Source organism: Artemia sp. Qi Xiang Cuo, chromosome 16 (assembly GCF_049724085.1).
Source record: "Artemia sp. Qi Xiang Cuo chromosome 16, ASM4972408v1, whole genome shotgun sequence".
NCBI lineage: Eukaryota > Metazoa > Arthropoda > Branchiopoda > Anostraca > Artemiidae > Artemia > Artemia sp. Qi Xiang Cuo.
Window position 1 is genome coordinate 34554690 of NC_142809.1, and position 23736 is coordinate 34578425.

At 35.4% G+C, this 23736-nt stretch overlaps 1 protein-coding gene across 1 annotated transcript in view; it reads right to left on the minus strand.

Moving 5' to 3' along the window:
- Positions 1 to 1302: 1302 nt before the first annotated feature.
- Positions 1303 to 23736, minus strand: part of SMC1 (structural maintenance of chromosomes 1) — a 76291-nt gene continuing 53857 nt past the window's right edge. Inside the window, exons 17-22 of the mRNA XM_089102778.1 lie at positions 17949 to 18071; positions 16352 to 16615; positions 15045 to 15224; positions 11787 to 11965; positions 8704 to 8887; positions 1303 to 2070 (exon numbers count right to left, since the gene is read on the minus strand). Coding sequence (XP_088958904.1) covers positions 1990 to 2070; positions 8704 to 8887; positions 11787 to 11965; positions 15045 to 15224; positions 16352 to 16615; positions 17949 to 18071 — 1011 coding nt within the window. The 3' untranslated portion in view covers positions 1303 to 1989. The remainder of the gene's footprint in view (positions 2071 to 8703; positions 8888 to 11786; positions 11966 to 15044; positions 15225 to 16351; positions 16616 to 17948; positions 18072 to 23736) is intronic.

The window sequence follows — 23736 nt, forward strand, 5'->3', positions numbered from 1 at the left end:
ATCATAGTTCTAGCAGAGTCAGGGTTAGAGATTTTCATCCTAATTACGCGACACATTTTACTTTTACTGGCAAGACAATAAGCAAAGACTAGACCCCAGCGCCACGCCGGCGCACCGACCGAACGCCGCTAACGAGAGGCCCGGTTGACCGCCGCCGTCGCACCGCACGCACCGCCGGCAGAGGCAGCGGTGTTTGGCTGACTTTTAATTAATTTTGCGGCGATTCTTTATTGCGTCAACCGCCAAGTCGGAGCTTTTCTTTTCTCGTGTGGTTAAGTATTTCGATTTTCCTGATTAGGAATCAAACAGGGCTTGGACTATCCCCGAATTTTCGGGGATTTCCCAGAAAATCTATGTGTCACCCCGAAAAAAAAAAAGGTTCATCGAATCCCTATGAACAAGGTTGGCGAATTGGAGATTGAAACGGGAGTGACCCCAAAAATATGATTTATAAAAAAAACTATGTTATTGCCTAAAGGGGTGGGAGGGGAATTATCTATTATTTAAATTATTATGCAAGGATTCTGAAACGCCACAGCCATTTCATTTCTACCAGATAAGCACTTCTCTTGATGAATAACGAAGAAGAGCAGTGTCCAGCCAGTCACTTGAGGAGTTTTTAACTCATGAATAGGCCCGAATCTGTTGTAAATCCAAGCTGGGATTTGAGAGACTGATGAAAATATTAATGTTTGCGGTCAACATTGATCGTGCCGGCGGCACGCCACCAAAATCTCACCGGCGGCGGCGCAAAAAAATCATCAGCGGCGCACCGCCGCAGGTTTTTTGGCCCCCCCCCCCCCCCGCCGCCGGCCTTCCCTTAACGGCGCGGCACCGGCGTCTAGCAAAGACTAAATTCTGATCAGAAAATAATGATGTAATCACGTGATAAATTTTCTGAAGCTGTGATTTCATAAACATTCATATTAACTGCTTCGACAGCAATCACGGAACGGATCATTAGTCTAAGAAAAGAAAAAGATTATAGCATTAGACTTTACAGTTCCTACCGAATGTGCTGATATCCGTTTCATGACCTTTCAATCAGGGAGTTCAATGGGGAGGGGGCAGCCATCCTGTGCTTTCGCACACCCTTCCTGTTTACCTTCTCCAGAATTCTCCACGTACCTATTAGAGCTGGTTCGACTCTAGCTGAGCTTACAGAGTCACACAACTGACCCCCCTTCCAAACCTAACCAGCGTCACCAGACTCGAACCATCGCCTGATAAGTTTAATCAAGTCTTTAAATTACCTAAAAATAGATGGTATTCATACTAACAAAGAAGACACACATAAAAAAAAGTCTTAAGTTTATTGAACTCATTTAAAAAAGGAGTACACAAATGGAAACATTTAATAAAATCGAAGTTAAACAAGGAATCCATAAAAGAAAAAAAAGAAAGAGAACAACAAATAATACTATTTTATATGTTGGGGTTTGGGCTTAAAAATTTAATTTAATAAAGCATGTATAAACTTTAGCAGTCTTTGAAACATCTCTTATGTAAGTTAGCGAAACATAATATAAAATCTTGCAGTTACAAAAAACAGAAAACTTGTTTCTTTCATAAACTTTTCTCATTTCTTTTGATACCATCAAGAGGAGTATGAAATAAATACAAATAGTAATCAAACAATTATTTTCTTTCACGGACCCCAATGTAAAGGGCTAGACCAACGTAGCGTTATAGAGCTAGCTTTTCACAGACAATATTTTTCGGAAAATAGTTTCAAATTTACTCAGCATGAAAGCACAGAGAAGAACTTTTACTAGGTCATGGTACAAATAAGCACCTGAAGTGATATGGGATAAACTCAAGTCCATAATCGTAAGGGGCCCAAAATGAGCATTAATCAGGAAAAAGCTCTTAGACCGACAGTAGGTGTAAAATAGATTCGTTTTTAAAATAGATAGTCGTTTTTGGCTTAGAAACACAACACCAGCCCAGCCCTCAATAAAACGAAAAGAAACGACTTATAGTCACTGTTTATCTGAACGGTTCTTCAATAGCTTCAGCATATTCACCCAGATCAATTGTAACGACTTGGCTCACCAGGCATTCTCCATCCTGAAATCAAAATATAAAAATAGAAATAGATGAAATCAAAATAATATAGAAATAGAAAACGATTTCCTACTTCCTACAATTAGAGGTAAAACAAACCAAAATTAGTAGTCTTGGTCTAAGCCAAATCTAGAAGCAGAGATATCAGCAGTGGCGGCGAAGGTGACTGCTATTTCAAGCCGTTTTTACAATTCCATAAATTCCAGACCCGCCGCCTCATCAAAGCACGAGTCTAATCATCTTCGGTAGCTCGGGTTCGGCTGTACTCGTCAGAACCTTGGTACATGACCCAGACGTAGATGATCAAGATAGATGATAATAGGCCAAAATGAAATAGAAAAATTCAGAAAGGACCCCAGTAGCAACGGGTGTCAATTCTTTTTGCGGCTTAAAATTTAATTTTTACTGATAAGCATATAGTAGCAACGCTGTAAACTTTTCGTAAGAACCGGAGAGATTAGACCCTTGTCATATTCTCACAACACACTGAACCCGGCCGCACAGAAGAAGAAAAGAAGGAGATAAACCTGAAATGTTTCTCCCTCAACCTGACAATTATACGGGAATAGAAAGATGCTTAAAAACAAGGTGAATTGCTATCGATTCCCTCCATTAAACCAATAATGATTGGGTTTTGTCCTCACTTGGATCATATCCCTTATGGACTTATCTTTACATCTGTTTCCATTTCTTTACCACCCCTGGAACTGGAAGGCAATTGACATGATGCATTCTCACCTCTTTTGATGCCAATAAGCAGTTGAATTACCACAAACTGCATATTATTATGACGATTTCATATTCCGGGTGAGGAACATGAATACAAGAATATATAAGTAAATTAAAGTATACACAAACAAAATGAAGAAGAAGAAGAAGAAGCAAATAGAAAAATCAAGGCGGCAACCTTATGCCGCCCAACATACACCCAACAGCAACCTTATAAGAAAATCGAAATATATTTTCTTGTGATTATTATCTCTTCTAATCAGCAGTTGTACTAAACCAATTCTGCTCAAGTCATCCTCAGGGCTATACTGTGGTGTTTATCCTCCCCATAGTATAGTGCAGACGTTGTGATATCATCTATTTCCCCTTCTTGTTTTAGTTTTATTTTGTGTTTAAAGCTTTTTTCAATAGGCAATGATTAGAAGTCCTCCAAAAAAAAAGTCCCCCCAGATCCCAAATCAAATTCCAGTGAAAGTGTTATAGTGAAAGATACCCATCCTGGCTGGTTAAGCACCCTATCTCAAAGTTCTAATGATAGCTCCAATTCGGAGAATAGGACAATAATAAGTGTAGGGGCTAATGTAACCATAAATGATGATAATGGGTTTCAAGAGGTCCTCTCTAGAAGTTCTAAAAAAAGGAAAAAAATCTCCCCAATTAAAAGCATTTCCCCTCTCCCTGCCCAAGATCCTCCCTCCAAAAACTTAGGAATTTACATTAAAATTACTCCCACTACCCCCTTTGAGATAAAAATGATCACTGCAATAAGAGTTGCAATTTTTAAATTGCTAAAATCAATGTTCTCTCTTAACATTAACCGTGATGGATCTCTGCTAATAGCTGTAGTAGATCAGAAATCAGCAGATACAATAATTAACCTTAAATCCCTTCTGAATACCCCAATTATTGCATCTAATTGGAACCCAAATCAATCACCAACAAAAATAGTAGTTTATAATGTTCCCCCAGAGATATCTACTCAGGAGTTAAGAGAAGGGCTTTCAGATAGGGCTGGAAACACAATCCCAGTTGAGGATGTTACCCAACTTGGAAAACCTAACTCCAATGGCCTGAAAACTAGTAGATCCTTCTTATTCATACTGAAGGATAAAATTGATATCCCAGAAAAATTATTCCTATTTGGGCAAATTAAACCACACAAGGAATACAAACCTAAGCCTATTCAGTGTCAGAAGTGTTTCAAACTGGGACACACAACAAACAAATGCAATGAAATTCTCCAAGAGTGTAGTAATTGTAAATCTTTCCATCCTAAAGAGCTGACAACTTGCAACAACACTCAGCCTACATGCATCAATTGCAAAGGCCCACATGAATCTACAAATAAATCATTATGCCCTGCATACAAGAAAAGAGCTCTAACACTCCAAATATCAACAGAGGAGAACATCCCATACTCCTTTGCAGCAATGGAAGCAAATGCAGCCCAACGATACCAAATAAAGCCTGTAATGAAACCAACCAACACTCCCAAGTCAAATGCCCCCAATGCATCAAGCACCCCATATAAAACACCATCTTCTAAGCCCCCTAGCTCAAATCCCTTTCAGAAGGAATCACCAAGCCAACAAGCCTCCCTGTCCGGTGAGATGAGGTCAGCCTGGCCCTCCCTCCCAAGAAGAAACAAACCAGAAACACTACCAGGAATCAATCCCTTAACCAACAAACAGGATGCACTACCAAAAATGCAATCCCCAAATATATGCTTATTCATTCTAAACTGTAATGCAGTTCAGGCCATGAACATACATCAACTACTGAAAACAAAAATTATTGCAGAATTGGCAAAAATATACAGTCCAGATGATAATGCTCATTCAAGCAAAAAAAATCTTGCTTTACTTTTAACAAAGCTGAACATTGATACACAGTCATATGATGAATAAATCAACAACACAACATTTATCAATACTCCAATGGAATGTAAGATCACTCACAGAAAATAAGCTAAATGAACTAATATCATTTATGAATAATAATTCTATTAATATTGCTTACCTCCAGGAAACTCATTTAACCCAAAATCAACAAATTAAGTATCTGGGATATACTATCCTGAGAAAGGATAGATCTTCAGAGAGAAAAGGAGTTGGTGTAGCTTTATTAGTTAATAATAATATAAAATTTTGTGGCATCAATTTTCCAGATTTTGAAAATGATGTTGATGTAATTGGTATAAGTGTTTGGCTGAATAATTGAAAAACCTACATAATAAGCTTGTATAACCCTAATGGCCAAACTACAGATGCCAAGGATTTCTTTAATTATATAAATAATTCTAATATGTTAAAAAATATCATTATTTGTGGTGATTTCAATGCCCACAGCCTTTTGTGGGGGAATAAACCAGCAAATAAAGCTGGTAAATTTATTGAGCATATGACTTCAAATAATAATGAATTAGTTGTTGCTACTCCTCCAAACCTGATTACTTATTTCAACCCCAAAAGTGGCAATTTCTCCACAATTGACCTACAAATTGTGTCTTTAAATTTTTTGAACAAAATTTACATAAATAAAATTTATAGTCTATGTACAGACCACTTTGCTATAGTTTGCTCCCTAAATGAACCTGCTGAAACTTTATCTCATACATCCAAATATATCAACACTAAAGCAAATTGGTCTATTTTCCAAAATAAGCTAAATGATGAAATTACAAGTTTCACCCAAAGTTCATGCATTTCTAACACAACAGTTGACACACATGCTGAAGCGTTGACATCTTTACTAATAAATACAGCTAATCATGCTATCCCCAGGACAACACCTAAGAAAACATTCCCTAAACAAATTTCTAAAGCATGGTGGACAAATGAGTGCCTAAATAAATGGAGAATAAAAAAGGCAGCTAGGACAGAATTCATAAAAAAACCATCACATACTACACATTCTAAAAATTACAAGCAGAATCTAATCTAAAAAGGACTATAATAGATGCTAAATATAAATAGTGGAATAATTTTGCAAATAATCTCTGCAGAGAAACACATGAGCCACTTATACATTAAGTCGTAGGCCAAATCTGTGGGAAAGACTTCTCCCAACCCACTCCTGTATGAGCTTATACATAATAATACCCATTATGACAATGCTAATGAAAACGCTAACCTATTTTCAACTCTTTTTGTTAATAAGCTAACATCAAATAATCAAAGCAAACTGTCCACAATTTCTATGAACCCTAGTTACCAATCACGCCCAGGATCCGAGTACATAACTAATCGATTTTCAATCCAGGAATTGAAGAATGCAATACATCATATTAGGTCCAAAACTAGCAGTAGCTATGACAATATACACCCTACATGGATAAAGAATCTCACACCTTCATACAAACAAGAACTTCTAAATTGTTATAATCACGCTTGGGCATCTTCTAGGTTCCCAATATATGGAAATGTTCGTCCCTCCTACCAATCCTAAAGAAAAATAAACCAAAAGATAACCCTGAGTCTTATAGGCCCATAATGATTACACCTGTGATGGGGAAAATAATGGAGAAAATGATTTATCACAGACTCCTCTGGTTTGTTGAGAATAATAACATGATCCCACACACTCAAACTGGATTCAGGAAATACCACTCCTCAACAGATGCTTTCATTTTGCTAACAAATGCAATAAATGAATCTTTCTCAAAAAATAATATCCTAGTGGCAGCTTTCCTAGATTTTGAAGGAGCTTATGACAATGTGAACCACCAAATCCTTTTAAACAAACTTGCAAACCTTAGAGTACCTCCTAAGCTAGTATCCTTTATTAAATCCTTCATAGAAGTGCGAAGTTTCATTGTTTGTGTTGGTTCAGCCTCTTCCCCCCAAAAGACAATATCCAAAGGCCTACCTCAGGGAGCAGTCCTCAGTTGCCTCCTTTTGCCCTATATCTCTGGGACATGAACCTACCCCACACGAATCTACAATATTCTGATGATCTGGTGCTATGGTCATCTGGCAACACCTTTCAGATAGCACAGTCAAATCTGCAAAAGTCACTTTTCCAGTTTGAAAAATTCTCTCAACATTCAGATTTACCCATTGCACCAACCAAGTCAAAAAGGATCCAATTTCACCGGAAGCGAAACCATGTTAATGCAAAACTAACTCTAAATAAAACAACTATTCTAGAAGATAATAATATTAATTACCTAGGTCTCATGCTTGACCAAAAACTTAATTTCCACCTCCACATTTCAAACACAATAAAAAAATGTTATAGAAAAGCAAATATACTAAAAAGACTTCTTTCCACACCCTGGGGTTGTAAGGAGAAAACCTTACTCCAGTTTTATAAATCACATATAAGACCCCATATTGACTATGGGCTCATTGTCTATGGTGCATGTGCAAAGACCCAGATACAAAAAAATTGAAACAACACAAAATGATATAATACGTCTCATATTTGGTCTTAGGAAACCCACAAGCACCAATTTTCTGCTTATGGAGAGTGGATTAACAACAATAAGGGAGAGACGTAGCTTTCTCTTGATAAAACATCTTACAAAAATTGAATCAAATAGCTCACACACATTACATAATTGGTTAAGAAATCCAGCCATGTATAGAGGTATTGCAAATGAGTATGCCAATATTCAAAAGAAGTTCCCTGTACCAGCAAAGTCTATTGCACCTACTTTCCCCCAATCCCCTCCATGGAATTGGTCATTTCCCATAATAAATACTGAATTTTCAAAATGGAATAAAGATTAAACCCCCAGTGCTTTTGTCCAGAAAAAATTTGCAGAACTTAATACAATTGCCTATAAAAATCACTTCCAAATATTTGTTGATGGGTCAAAAATGAATGAGAAGGTTGCAAGTGGTGTTTTCCTTCCTCACCTGAAAATTGCAATGGGTGAGAGATTATTTAATAATTTATCTATAATGTCTTCTGAGTTAAATGCCATAATCATGGCATTAGAACACCTTAAGCAAAACGAATCTTTGATTGAAAATTCAAATAATATTATCATATATTCCGATTCTTTATAATACCTTGAGTTGCTGGCCTCAGCTCCTCAAAATAAGTTGGACATTATCACATATCATTGTCAAAGTGTTATTGATAATCTTGCTTCAAGTGGAATAAAAACTTACTTTCAGTATATTCCTAGCCACTCTGGCATAAGTGGTAATCATCAGGTTGATGAAATAGCAAAAAATGCTATAAATATTGACCAGCCAAGTGGGAGACCAATCCCAATTAGAGATATTTACCGATGGAGGCTATCAGATATTAATTTTAATACGATTAATCCTCTCCTTTCCCCCTTTCCCAATAAGTATCTGTCTAAAATTTATCATAGAATTCGTTCTGGAACAAATGGACTAAATTTCCTTGCATTCTCATATAAGCTTTCTAATTCAAGTGGTTCAATTCCCCTGTCCTCTCTTTGCAGGCATTGTAATATGAATAATGAAACAATTGACCACTGTCTATTTGAATGTAAAATGCTGACATCTGCACAACATACCTTGCTTTGCAAACTGTTAAAATACTTCAAACACCACAAAATCTCACTATCAGCCAAGAGCCTAGCCAACTATACCTGCACACAGAGCATAGAAATTAACATCTATCATCTTATATTTGAACTCCTAGAGTCAAAAGATCTACTGAAAGATATCTGAAAATATCTAATAAATATGAGGCAATGAAGCCAGTAGCTCTGTAGCCCAAAGAGTGAAGCAAAAGGAAAAGGGCTAAATAGTTTTACTGAAAAGCCCGCCTGCTGTTAAATAGAAGAAGAAGAAGGCGGCAAAAGAGTACAAAGAGAATGAGCGAGAGAGGATAGTTTAAAACTTTTGAGAAAGAGAGAACAAGAGAGAATGAGAAAAAGAAGAGGAAGAGAGAACAACAAGAGAAAGTAGAAAAGTGACTTACGTCAGGACAGATACCAATAAGTGCGTCAGCATGACTGTAGAATTCTTCCTTCAAAGAAATGACAATTGTCTGTAGAGCGGAAGAAGTGGTTTGATGCACTATGAAACTTGCTACTTTACCAATGTTGGTGTTGTCTAATGCGGCGTCAATCTCATCAAGCACAAAAAAGGGGGCAGGCTGGTAACTACAAAACAATGATACACACTAACAACAATGTTTGTCATTTAAGATACAGATTGGCTAAATCCAGACGACAATTTACGCGACCCCCCCCCCCCAAATTAAGGGGGAAGAAAAAAGAATTTGTAAGATTCATAGGAAATTCAATAAACTAGTCTGGTATTTCAATCTTGCACTACCCATGAGTTTCATACATTTATGGCTTAATGTTACTCCGGAGCGCACCATTCAGTATAAAGTTTTTTTTGTCACATCTTAAGTAAATCAAGAAGTGAATAATATATGTTCCGGTTTGTGATATCTTCCCGAAGAATCTTTTTTTTTTAACTTAAATATTCCTTTACTCAAACCCAAAAGGTCTATTAAATAACTTTACCAGAGAGCAGGAATAAGGTTTTTAGACTTTTCGCCCATTCTCTTTTTTTACGATGATGAAAGAAGGAAAAAATTTGTAAGAGTCACATTGTGTGAATGATGTGGCTTCATTTTGGTATATAAGGTAAAAAGGTAAAGAATACGACACTGGACTTCAAAGTCCCTAACGGGGGTACCAGTCTCCGTTTCAAGGCCCTTCAGCCAGAAAGTGCAATGGGGGTTTGGGGGCAAGCCATCCTGTACTTTCGCACACCCCTCCTGTTCACCTTCTCTAGATTTCTCCAGGTACCCATTTAGAGCTGGGTCGACTCTGGCTAGAGATGCTGAAATATTTTTTATCCCTTTAATCATGGATCGACTCCCTCCTATTAAGTAAATCAGCAACTGTGAACAGAGGGTAAATTTACGAGAGGGATATTTCCTCTCTTGTTAACTCACTTGAAAATAAGTCCTTTCGTTTTGAGCAAGAGGATTGTATGCTTAAAACAAAGAAGCAGCCATATTTTGCTGAATATTATGGAAACATTAAGGGATGGGTTCCTCTCATTCTCACTGTTCACTGGTTCCTCATTGTTCTGAAAACAAAATCCTTCTATAATATATATTTGAAAGAAATTGGTTGATTAGTTATTATTCATAGAAAAGAAGCAAAAATACTCAAAATATTTAGAGGCTAGTTCTATCAAGACATCATTTATTTCTTGCTAGTTATTTATTTGAAAACTAGTTTAATTTTGCACATTACAGAATTCAATAAATGAAAATATAGAGAAAAAACGGGTAAACCTTTACACAAAGCAGTTAGAAAAAAAAATCTGAATAATTCGACTCCACGTCCGACCTTTATCAACGGAAAATTAATTAAGCTAAAGAAAAAGAAAAAGACACAAATAAATAAAACTCGCATCTTAATAACATTCCAATATTACTGAACCAATCACTGCAAATAGCATGAATACTCAACACAAAATGACATACAAGTTGTCTCTGGTACATACTTATTGTCCCTGGTATAATTACTATTAGGTAATGAGATCTAGCGAAAAATGAAATACTATATTTATCTTAAAAAAATACATATACCCTAAGAAATCTAAGGTTAAATACGGCAACAGGTCAAGAAAGCTTATGGATTATATATTGGATATATTTTATTATTTGCTAATTCAGCTGCGGTCCGTTGACCACTCATACCGACGTAGCTAATTCTTCGGTTCCAAAACGGTTGCAAGACAAAATTAAACAAAAATAGAATTATACATAGATAAAACAAGCCAACAGCAGACATGATCAGCTACTAAGAAGTGACTAAACAGTTTCTTTATTCAATTTGATGTACATAATATACAGTAAAGTATTGCTGTTCACGAGACAAGATATTTCATAGGATTACAAAAGAAGAGGTGAGGTATTTTGAATTAATCCTTTTTTTTCTTTTAATAAACTTCTTACTCTATTTATAGTGCTTTCTGAGCTAGCGAAATTGTATGATTATAGAGAATATACATAAAATCTGCCAACAAAGCGTGATTAAATACAATAAAACAAGACTAAAACAAGAAAAAAAAAGTGCATTAACACCAAGCCAAGTCAGCATGGATGAATTGCCAAACAAAACAATAGTAAATTGATGTTAGGGTGAACATAATATGCGGACAAATTTATTATGATTTAGTGAATCCCCCTCCTTGTAATAATGTTTCTATATAGCGCATTTTCATTCTGATGTCTAGTTTAGCTTTCTTCTGAATATTGCTTCGGGGCGGGTATTGTAGCGTAAAAATACCACCACCTTGGTTAATTTCTCATTTGTTAAAATTGCAAACACGTTTGTGGAAGACCGTAACATAGTATGGATACATCGCTATCCATGCCTGTTGTCATAGATCAGGTTCAGGTGTTCCCTTAAAAAAGATCTGCAAATTTATCTCTTGTTTATGATAAAAGCCAAAATTTTATTATTTTTCTAGTTACCTCTCTTGGCCTAGAGGCAACCATTACTGAAACACAAATAAATAAATAAAAAAAAAAAAAATCCAAGAATCAATGAAATATCCAGAAGCCAATGATTATAGAGAATATAGATAAAGCAATGTAAGACAAAACAGAAAACAGAAAAACAAAACAGAACAAAAAACGCAATTTAACACTACCCAGTGAAATCACAAAGTTGATTGTAAAAACTTTAAAAAAATTTAAATGCCGTATCTGTTTACTTTTACTTTCCTTTACTTTTACTGCTCTTTTACTTTACTTTTTCCTTTTACTTTCACTTTACACTGCGTCAAAGATATAAGAACCACTTAAGTCAAACGGGCCCAGTCGGTATATTGTATATTCTCTTTAAAACTACCCTTTAAATGTTCAGTGAACTAGCCTAGTCCTAACTATTGTCTAATCGATTAAAATAGCTTAGAGACAAAAGAATATATGCACTTTCAAAAATTTCATGTCGGATCAAATTAAACTTAACCTTTAATTAAAATCCACATTTTAATAGATGCAAATAAGTTAAAACGTCAAATTACCTATGGATAGCAAAAAGGAGGGCCAAAGCTGCGACGGTTTTTTCACCACCAGAGAGATTGGACATAGGCTGAAACCTTTTGCCGGGAGCAACACAGTTGTAATTAATACCGTCCAAATAAGGCTCTTCCGGATTTTCAGGACCAAGGAATGCTTGAGCAGACTGATTCTTTGCCAAATTCTAAAACAGACCATGATTCAGTTATGAGTCAATAACCAAATTGATGTGTGCCCATTAATTTCTACTTCATATTTAATTCCCTAATAAGTTAAAATTGAGGAATGCCATAGCCAGGCCATTGGTTGTACTAAATAATGGCCAGTCTATTATATTTTTTCGCTTTTTTTTAAACAAAATATTTGACCATTCCAGAATATACCTTGGTTTCTCTCTACGTTTGGTTTTTCTAAGATGTTCGTGATACGATTTGAAGTCGTTATAAATTAGGCCAAGCTGTCGTATAGAGGATGTTTTTAGTTCGATTTATACCTACATTTATAGTCTTGCAATAAAGACAGTCGGCTTTCACTAGAGGAGATTTTCATCAGAGGGGTAGGGTAAGCTAGGTCCCAACAGGGATTCAAAATTCTAACAGGAGTACGATTTCTAAACGGGTTTTGTAGCAGCTTAAATACGGGTTTCTGGCCGGGAAGATCATATTTCAAACATAAAAAGTTCCTATTCTAGTGCTGTTAAAAATGTACTATTGGTATTCCTTTTTAGATTAGCAATGAAAGAAGTCCTTTCTTTGAGAGAATTTCTAGCAGCACTTGCAGAACGGAACAGAATATGGTTATTGCACAGGAATAGCTTTGAGATAACACGAGTTAGTCAACGTTTATAAAAAAAAAAAGTAATAAGAAATCACTAGTACTACTCCTAACAACTCACTGCAGCATCCAGCCACCTGAGACCAACACAGCTACGCACACCCCTCCTTCATCCAAACCTATTTACAACCTCCCAGGAAGTTCTAATTTCCCTTAAAACCTCCCATACGACCCCCCCCCCACCCAATTCGGGGATGACCTGCTTTTCGTTTGGAATGAAACCGCTTGGACGAAAAGGGCAATCTTAGTAATAATAAGCAGAGCTACAAAAAGCAGCTACAACAAAGACTCAAAGTAACGAGTGCTACAAAAACATTACTGGTTAAAGGAATTAAAATTAATATCTAACTGAATTTTTCGAAAACTTCATTTAAATGAGATACACCCCCGTATTCACAAAACTACTCTATGACTTAGTCAGCAATGTGTGCTTGACGTAGTCGATTCTGTACTCATTGTCTTCTCAAAAAGCTTTCTCTGCATTCAACAAAGCTTATAGCAATTAATTACTGTTAATTGCAATAGCATATTGAGTAAGCGTAATTATTGCGCTCTACTGAACGCGGTTTGAACACCACAATGAATTTCTTACAATAGAAAATTTTAAAAAATCTTGCAAACCCATAAAACCTTTAGAAAAAACTAAAAATATTGTTATATTATGCTACTAGATAAATATTCCAAGACCTTTCTGCGTGAATAGAGACGAATAACAGCTTATTAAGTGGGTTTATTAATAATAGTGGATTCCAAAAAGTGCTTTTGAACAGAACTCAATAATCCAGTATTAATTTAATTCGCTATTGAACACTATAAATTATACAAATCCATTGCAATAAAATTATTGAGCGCGGGGTTTGTTTACGTTTCCAAGTTCTGGTTTCATGCACCCTCTGCGAATAATACATTGTCTTTCAAGAAAAATTGTTTATACAAATAATAACTTTAATAACAGTCAAACAGAAGAACAAGAAAAGAATAACAACGCTAATAAAGTTTCAAGCATATTTTCAAAACATGGTCAATATAATTCTCATTTTAGCCTGCCCTGCTGGAGCGGAAAGCACTAAGGGTGTCAATGAAACTGAAGGCAATATTACGCTCTTAGCAGAAGTTCTATTAATTATCAGATTTTTTAGCATGACCTACCATCATTTTTCCATTTTCTTGAAGGTCTACTACAGTTTCAATTATGTACTTAGATTTTTTGAACAGAGCCATTAATGGACAATCCTTCAGTTGTTAACCTAAGATACCAGGAAATTTTATTACAATCCTTTGACTTGCTTTCACAAATTCTTTAAACCTTCACTGCTTGGGCATATACACACAAAAATGGCTATATGGATGGATACATGGCTATATACGATGACTGTACATTGTCCTCAGCCATACAGTTTGAGCCATACAAAAATGGCTATATGGATGGATGCCTGGTTATATACGATGACTGTACATTGTCCTCAGCCATACAGTTTGAGCCATACAAAAATGGCTATATGGATGGATACCTGGTTATATACGATGACTGTACATTGTCCTCAGCCATACAGTTTGAGCCATACAAAAATGGCTATATGGATGGATACCTGGTTATATACGATGACTGTACATTGTCCTCAGCCATACAGTTTGAGCCATACAAAAATGGCTATATGGATGGATACATGGCTATATACGATGACTGTATATTGTCCTCAGCCATACAGTTTGAGCCATACAAAAATGGCTATATGGATGGATACATGGCTATATACGATGACTGTACATTGTCATCAGCCATACAGTTTGAGCTGGTCAAGTCAGAGAAACTGCTAGACCCCTTCAATTTGGAAAAATAGTAACTAGGCTGCAATTCCCAATACTTCTTTTGTGTACATTTTCTCTATTTTGAGACAGTCAGCCAAAGAACTAATTACAGTTTTCAAACTTCTCATGAGACAAGAAAAACTCATCTTTATGCACTAATAAAAGGGTAAATATCGCCTTTGCAAAAAAAAAAAAAAAAAAAAAAATAAGTTAGAAAGATATGAGTCTTTCGCCCTTCCCCTCCCTCCTGGAATAAATTCCAGGCGTCTTATTAAATTCCGCCTGAAATAAGCCCACGCTTCTTCACCATAAAAATACGTTCTCCTGATTTTTCCTATAAAAAGAACAATAAAAAAATTAAACATGAAGAATTAAAAGAAGCTTTCTAGACTTAGAACTGGAGTTGAGTTACTGTCAATTCGATGCAAATTCCCTCTTTTCGGTCAATGCTATTGATATAAACTATCCAGTATGCTGTAGCCAGTCTGTCACGTGATTGAAAGTTTATTCCTAGGAACAACACGCAAGTAGCTTTTTCTAGGGGGAGGGGGCTCAGATAAAGAAAAAGAAAAGAATGTGCGAATAATATAGAATATATAGATAAGTACTGGAGTTTATACCTTGTAAATACCATCAATAGTATCTGAAACATGATCAAAGCAAGCCATAAACTTGTCATATCGCTCCTTCTTGATCCTCTCAAAATTTTGCTTCGATCTTTTAGCACGCTTTCGAGCATTTTCAAATTCTTCGTTGGTTTCTTGAAATTTATTACGGGCTTGGTCCAGCTTCTGTAATGCCTGTAAAGAAAAATCTATAGCTGGTGCAAACTTTCCGAGTATGCGAACTGATAGATGATCTGTAGAGGAACAAACACATCAGTGGACAGTGGCAGATCCAAGGCCCCCCCCCCTCAAATATTTTTCTGGCGCCCTCATTCCTTGTTTTTTTCTGTTTTGCACTCTTTTTGGTCAATTACTGGCACCTTTGTCCCATTCTCCCCCCCCCCAAGATTTTACTCTAGATCAACCCCTGTCACCGGAAAAATTTATTTTTAATGCCCCTCCCATGGCCAGTGGAAAAGCTATTCCTGTCAAAAATGAGATTTTTAAATTTATGTTATATATGTTTATAACATTATTGAAGTGCTATATATGTTGATAATATACTAGTACAAACGTTTGGATATTTTTTTTCTGATGTATGAAACATCCCTCCCAAAAATATGAGCAAAACTAAAAAAAAAACAACATAAAAAACTAGTAGCCGACGTATTTTATTCTTCTTTTATAATTATAAAAAGCACAAAACTGGGTTGCTGAAAACTAGTATACGTAAATTTAAAAACTAATCGAAACCCATATCCGGTTAAAAAAAAAATGCGGCTGGTTGATAACCATTAAACAATGATTTGAAACTGCACATTCACTTTAGTAAAATCATTTACTTGTCAGGTTGGCTCTGAAATAACCTTGCAAAAAGCAGGGTTGACCTGACATAGCATAGCCACCTTTTGCCGCAAAACGGGCACTTTTGCCGTATTAGAGTTCATCCTTTTTTCATAGTTACAAATTCAATCCTCGTGACAGTTCGTCAACCACGTTAAATTACCTTAAGCATTGAAAACTGCATCTGTTCTATGTTTTGAAAGGTTTAAAATAGGCTCAGTAGAAACTCACAGAACATTAGAAAAAAAAATATTTGCAAACAACGATCTTGTAATCTCATGCCAAAAAGTCATATCTGAAACCAGCTGTAAAGTCAATATGAAGCTATTTCTATTTCCTTGCTACTTAATCCCATATCCGTTTTATTAAAAAAAAAAAACAAAAAAAAAAAAAAACTAGGATTGCCTATATGCGTCCTAGGGTTATAAGAATTTATTAAATGAAAAGATAAAGCTCAAGTTAGAAAGACATGTCCATACCTTCATGTTAGGTGCTTGAATTCTTTGCAAAGTTCCTTTAAGTTCTGAAACAGCACGTGACATTTTATCTGAATATTTCCTTACATCATCAGAATCATCCAGTTCTTTGAATTTGTCAGCCAATTCCGAATAGTCTATCAGAATATGAGATTCCTTCTCATAAATAACGGTGGATGACTGCTCAACACTCTCTGAATTGTCTCCATTTTGCTCGTAAATATCGTCCATATTCCCACGTGACATTGGAATGACAATATCTTCCATCTATTTAAACAGAAAAGTGAATTTAAGATAGCAACATATTAATGGGCTTATTAGTAAATAAACCCAAGCACAATTACTGACAAAGAGATTAAACAAAGAGGAAAACAAAGACAAAGAGACTGATAAGTAAAATTGATTGAAGGGCAATATTTGCATCTTTATATCAAATTTCAACCGAATCAGAGCAGTGGAGTACACAAAATTAACTTAGGAAGACACTGAAGGCAATAAAACTCCAAATACAACTTAAAACGTAGAGGATGTCTAAAGTCACAGGTAGACACGTCCGAATTTTACAGGGAGGGGTGGAGGTTGGAGTTTTAGGGGAAGGAATTCAAAGGGCGAAAAGTATGTACCAGGTATGTACCAAAGGGTAAAAAGTATGTTCCTACATCAGAAGGAAAATTCTGATTTATCAGAATTCTCCTTCTGATGGGCATATTTCTAGCTATACCAGGGAAATAGGGAGACCATTAAAATAAAACAACTTGTGATTCAAAAACGTTTCGTTCCTTTTTGCTGGCACAAAATTTCCGAAATAATCAAGTTTTTGGAAGTAGAGTTATTTGTCTTTCCAGAAACTGTACTTCCTAGTCAGTCTAGGTTTGTCACTAACCATTAACTAGCGCAAACACTTACAATCCTTTCCAATCAGTTTACGGTTTTGTTTTAACTATGCTTTGTGGAAAATTTGTCATTCCTTTTCAAAGCCTTAGTACTGGCCCTGGGAAGGACAAGTTCAAAATAAGTCAAATTCGGCTAGGCTTAGTTTTAAGAATAATAATTGGTTAGTATATTGTTCCCCTGACTTACTTATATTTACTTGCAAATCACGACGAAAAATTGTTTTATTTCACCCTTAAACTTTTTACCTCATCCATTCGAGGAGGCTTTTTTCCATATCTTCACCACTAACTTAAACATCCACACAGGGGCCTTTGAATTGGTGTTACACAGGGACCTTTAGATTGGTGCCACACGGGGATATTTCGTGATTATGTTCTTTATACTTGTCCTATAATTTTTTTATTTCTCCATATAGGTAACTTATTTTTCCTCTTTTTTCCAAGTTTTGTCTTTCTTAAAATTACAAGCCCTTTAAACTTATAACTGTTATCTTTCACGAGTAGTAATATATTACTGGTCAGACAACCTTAATTCACACTATACGTCGCTTTCACTGCATATAGAATAGAAATAATAATACAAGACTTAATTCAATAGCAAACAAAGTAAGTATTCGGAATTTGCTCTGGCATCTATAACTGACTTAAAAACACATAATTGCGTCAGCAGCTACCTTTAAAATTGAATTTAATAAAAAGTTGATTACCTTGCTTTGCATAAGTATACTATGTCGATCTACTTTGGCTTTTTCAATTTTGGTTTCGGTTCCATGAATCTGCTTCTTGATTCCATCCAACTCCTTGTTCACTGCGCCAACATCACGGCGGCACTATCCAAGGAAAAGAATAGTCAATTAATACTTGCTTATATAGTATTTTCATTACTGGTTAAATACACAACAAATTCATCTCATGATCAGTGCTTGTGAAGTATCATTTAATATATCTCATTTTATCTATACATGTTCGATCCTTACGAGAAGATGTTAGATTTCCTTATGGGAGGAGGGAGTCAAGTAAATAAACATCGCATGTATATTTTTATATATATGTTCACTTTTCTCTTCGTTTTTATGCTTTCAATGAAGCCTTTAATTTTTTTTTTTTTTTTTTTTTTTTTTTTTTTTTTTTTTTTTTTAGATATCATTTTTAGGTATATGCACTTAGGCTACATGTTTTTAATTTTTTCCCTGATGTCTTTTTTTTTTGCCAGTTTCATGTCAATGCTAGTTTTAAACCTATTTTTTTTTATATTATTCTGTTTCTGTTTTGACTCCAAAATATGAGCTCAGCCCAGCCGGGCCTGTGATAGCTATATATATATATATATATATATATATATATATATATATATATATATATATATATATATATATATATATATATATATATATATATATATATATATATATATATATATATATATATATATATATATATATATATATATATATATATATATATATATCATATATATATATATCAGTTATCATTTCGCATTTGACTTGTGAACATCTATTGATATTTAAGCCGGATTAAATTTGGAATAAATTAAAGTGGATTGCAGCGACCGTCAGTTTCGAAATAAGTGAAATAATAAATTGATATTTACGAACTATTTTACCATTTACTCACTCATATAAGGTCATCTATTATTTTACTATCTTTTTAATTTGATTTGATAATCTGATTGTAATTCAATTTTGCTGATAGGCGGGCGGAAGAGGGGAGTTTCTTGTTGCAAGCGCTGTTGTACCTGCCGGGAGTGTTAGTCCCTTAAATTGTAGGGATCGGGTAGTAGGAAACTACTCTTTCTTCGCTTATTGGTATCTGGTATCTTCCTTCGCTTATTGGTATTCTTATGATATATATAGTGAATAATGAATAATGGACTTGTTTTTTCGCCGATTTTAATTTTTTTGCAATTTAACCGTGATAATGGAGTGAATAAAAATGAAATACTGAAATTTAGAAAGGAGTTTTTCTAGACTTACCGAGTATAATCGAAGCTAAAAAACTCCTCCATGATGTGGTTTTACCTGGGACTGAGCTACCGAAAAGAAAGAGGCTAAAGGCTTTGGAAAGCTATCTGAAGGATATATTAAGTATATTCGAGAAATGCGACGATGAAGACAAAGACCTACCGATGTTTGTAATTCATTCTCCAAATAGTGAACCTGTTATCCCTGTATTGGATTATTTGAGTTTGAACGTGAAATTAAACAGAATGGAACACTTCCTAAAGACTGTTTCAAGTAAGTTTGATTCGTATGATAATCACTTTCCACCACTGCCTGCCCGTGCGACGCCGTCAACTGACTCTTACACCACTGTTGTTGTCTCTAAAGTGCCGCAAACACTAAATGACCCGATAAAACGCAAAAAAGTACTCGATAAAGTGAGCTGTCATGATGCAGTTACCAAGCTGAGTTTGCGAGGTGACAAATGGCTAATCAATGTTAAAAAATCTGCTGCAGAAGAATTCAAAGACTCTATTTCAGTGATTTTAGCAGAATCTCCATCCAAGGTGATCACTCAGCGGTTTTTCGGGATAGTCAGAGGAATATCGAAGGACTTGGACCTCTCATTCTTTCAAGGATATCCAGGTGTGGTGGAAGCTATGCGGCTCGGTGATACTGGCACGGTTAAGCTTGAGTTTTGTGACTCCATGTCAAGAGCCAAGGCTATGCAAAATGGTGTTAAACTTGGGTATGAATATTTATCTGAGAAAGAATATCTGTCGGCACCTTGGTGCTGTGTAGAATGTCATTCGCCACACCATAGAGAATCTGATTGTGTATGTTAAGTTCCAATGTATGCACGCTGAACGGGCTCTCATATTTTCACCAAGGATTTCTCTCTGCCAGCTTGATGCAATGTGTGACCAGTTTGACATAGTATGCCTTCAAGAACACCTCCTGACTTCTACTAGTATTAATATGTTAAAAAGAAGTCGTAATCGTTCCGTTTTTACAACTAATGCTGAGGTCACTTTTGGTAGACCATCTGGAGGCCTCGCGTGTATTGTTAAGAATAACCTGAGTTTGCTCTCTGCAGTGTGTTTTCACAGTGACAAATTCATCCTTGCAGTTCGGTTTGGTAATACTGTGCTGATTAATGTGTATCTACTGTGTAACAAAAAAACTATTTCCGCTTTAAACGCGTATATGAAAGCCTTGGCAAATCTTAAGGCTATTCTTGCATCTGTTTTTTAGACTGGTTATGATTTCATAGTGGTTGGTGACTTCAACACAGATATTACAAGTTGGTCAGTTCGATCTGATATCGTCCTTGAGGCTTTTTCTGCTTATAAAATAGTTGAGAAAAGTGCTGATAAATCATATATTCACCAATCTGGAAGTTTGTCTAATATTTACCATCTAGTTTTCTCGCCAAATATTAATGTATCGACTGTTCTTGTTCATGAAGACGGTCGTGATATTGACCACCTCCCGATTTCGTTCTCTGCTTCACTAATCACTTCGCGTTCTACTAGACCTTTTACACAAAGTTCTAACTGGTTTTACAGGAATAGCTGGAGTAGAGCTAATTTTGCACTTTATATTACAACGCTATCCACGTTATTGAGTTCTATAAAAGTTCCTTACCATTTGCTTCAAGTTACTGACCGTTTCTCAAATGATAAGCAGTCTCTAAATGAATATTATGATAAAATAATTTGGTGCTTAAAACAAGCAGAGGCGACTGCTGTTCCTCTAGAAAAGATTAAGGTTAAAACTAGAAAACCAGAATGGGTTTTGGATCCAGAATTAAAAGTAGTGAAGAATAAAGCTAAGTTTTGGGTACGAATATGGGTGTCTTGTGGTCGGCCAAATCGAGGAGTTGTCTTCGATCTGAAGCAAAGTACCAAGCGTGCTTATAAAAAACGTTTACGACAGTCTAGGGTATCTGTTTTTGATTTTCCTGCGTCGAGAAAGGAGTGGTCTCATGTTCTGAATTCGGATAAGCTTAGTAGTGAGTTTTTCTGAAAGTCCTATAGCAGTTCATACTTGGGTGTCATATTATAATGATATTTTCGGCAAGGTGAACCGGAAAGTTGAAAAGTTTTTTAGTAATCTTCTTGAGTCGTGTTTGCCTAGTCGTATTTCTCAGAGTAATGTGTTACCAGTTTCTACTGTTGATATTGGTCAAGCTATTAAGAACATGTAATCTAACTCTGCTGATCAAGACGTAATTTCTTCTTATCATCTAAAAATAGTTTGCCCAACTTTGATAGATCACCTTTAGCTACTGTTTCAGATGTGTTTATCTACCTCTATGGTTCCCGACAGTTTTCTCTGTGGCACAGTCACATCGGTTTTGAAGCGTGGAAAAACTTCGTCAGAGTGTAGTTCTTATCGACCAATTACTGTTTCGTGCACTCTTAGCAAAATTTTTTAATATATTCTTCTCCCTTTCATTTCAGAAAATGTTAACTTTGGTGAAAACCAATTTGGCTTTCAAAAAAGGCTGGGATGTCAGCACGCCCATCGTGTTCTAGCTTCCCTCCTGTTGCAATCTGTTAATGATAAATCTCCCCTTCATATCTGTGCTATGGATCTTTCGAAAGCTTTCGATAGCATAGTCCACTCACATGCACTCTATTCCCTTTTTTCCAACAATATTAACCTTTCTATTGTTGTTTTGTTACGGTACTGGTATTCTAACTCTTTTAGTCGGGTAAAATGTAATGGAGTAGTTTCTGATTCAAAGGTGTTTCTTCGGCGTGGGGTCCGTCAAGGTGGTGTGCTTTCTCCAACTATTTTTAAGTTATCTATTGCTCCTATTCTTTCATCCTTTCCTTCGACTTTCATTTCTGATGGAATTGATGTCTCGTATCTTGCTTAGGCGGACGATATTCTCCTTGTCAGTCGTTCTAGGGCTGGGCTCTCACATTCTTTCAGCTGGATCTCAGATCAGTTCAGACAGATTGGGCTTATGTTAAACGTTGATAAGTGCGAATATACTTCATTTAATTCGAGTGCGAGTCTCCCACTTAACTGTGGTTTTTTCTCTTTTCCCGGTGTCTCTTCTTTTCGGTGGCTTGGTCTTCACATTAATAATAATCTCAAAACACTTCGGGCTCTGACAGTTCTAATGCAAAAAAAAAAAAAAAAAAATTCAGATAGGATTTTCAAAAATTGTTGCAAATAGAGGGAGGTACAATAGAAAAGCGCTTGGGAAATTATATTCTTCATTTTGCGATCTTTCTATTCTTTTTTTATCTGGTTTTCTTCCAATTCTGAAGCCTAAAGATCTGAATTCTATCCGGACATGTTATTTTAAATGTTCTCGGTACCCTTTGTGCCTCCCTCCGTCGTTCCGGAAGCAGCATCTAATATCGCGAGTTGTCCTCCCTGGTTCATGGTGAAAATGACTGTGCTTGCGGAAAATTTTTCGTTGTCTGCAGATCTTACTGTCCACCATAATTTATGCCGTTTTATGTAAATAATTGTTAATTGTGCGAGTTTGCTTTTTTGTTGTTTTTTGTTCTTAATGTACTCTGCATCTTTTTTATAGTGGGTAATAAATAAATTATTATTATATATATATATATATATATATATATATATATCTTATTTGATATGTGTTGGTTTCATGAGGTGTGTAGGTTGGTCTACTAACAAACCTTCCAGCGCATGGTGCTTTTAAAATATTACGTAAATAGATTTTACCTCATTTACACGTGTCAAGTTTAAGGAGAAGGTGACTAAATCTAACAACAAATATTAAGTCACAAAACATTCTTGCGTATCTGATTTAAATGACCTTTTTATCACAACACTCACTAAAACTATTTCAAAAATCAGCCATTTCTCCATTATTATCATTCACCGCGTGGCTTTGGAATTAGCATTAGGAATGAAAACAAACCAACGTGGGTGCCATATCAATGCTGTAAAATTGTGATCTCTTCTTTAGTGAACGTTCTATTAGTAGAAAAAGTTGTTTGATTTTTGTTTCTTTTTTTTTGGGGGGGGGGGGGGGCTAAAGGATATTTATTACTCTTATTTTTTTTTTCAATACAACTTTGGATGTCGTCTCCACCTTCCTTAATATCTCCAATCGGAAACGTTACCTTTATTTTAAGAGTTCACAAGTGGGAGATGGTCATTAAATTGCTCATTAATTGTCAATTAATATCAATGGGTCAATTGTTAGTTAACATGAATTGTAAATTAATACATAGGCAAAAGTAAAGATGGTCATAAATTCTTACGTAGTCATCCAAGCAAGAAAATAAATTTAACAGAATATAATAAATATCTAAGGAGAGTAAAACATAGGGGAATCTTGGAAAATTTGCACATTTCCTTTTTTATTTTTAATAAGACTGGAATATACTGAGTATATTCCAGTTACATGCTACCATATGATTTAATCCCTGTTGCTTCTTTCCCCCTCCATCTCCTAAAAAAAAAAAAAAAAAAAAAAAAAAAAAAAAAAAAAAAAAAACACTTTTGATATAATTAGAACGAAAATGAAAACAGATTA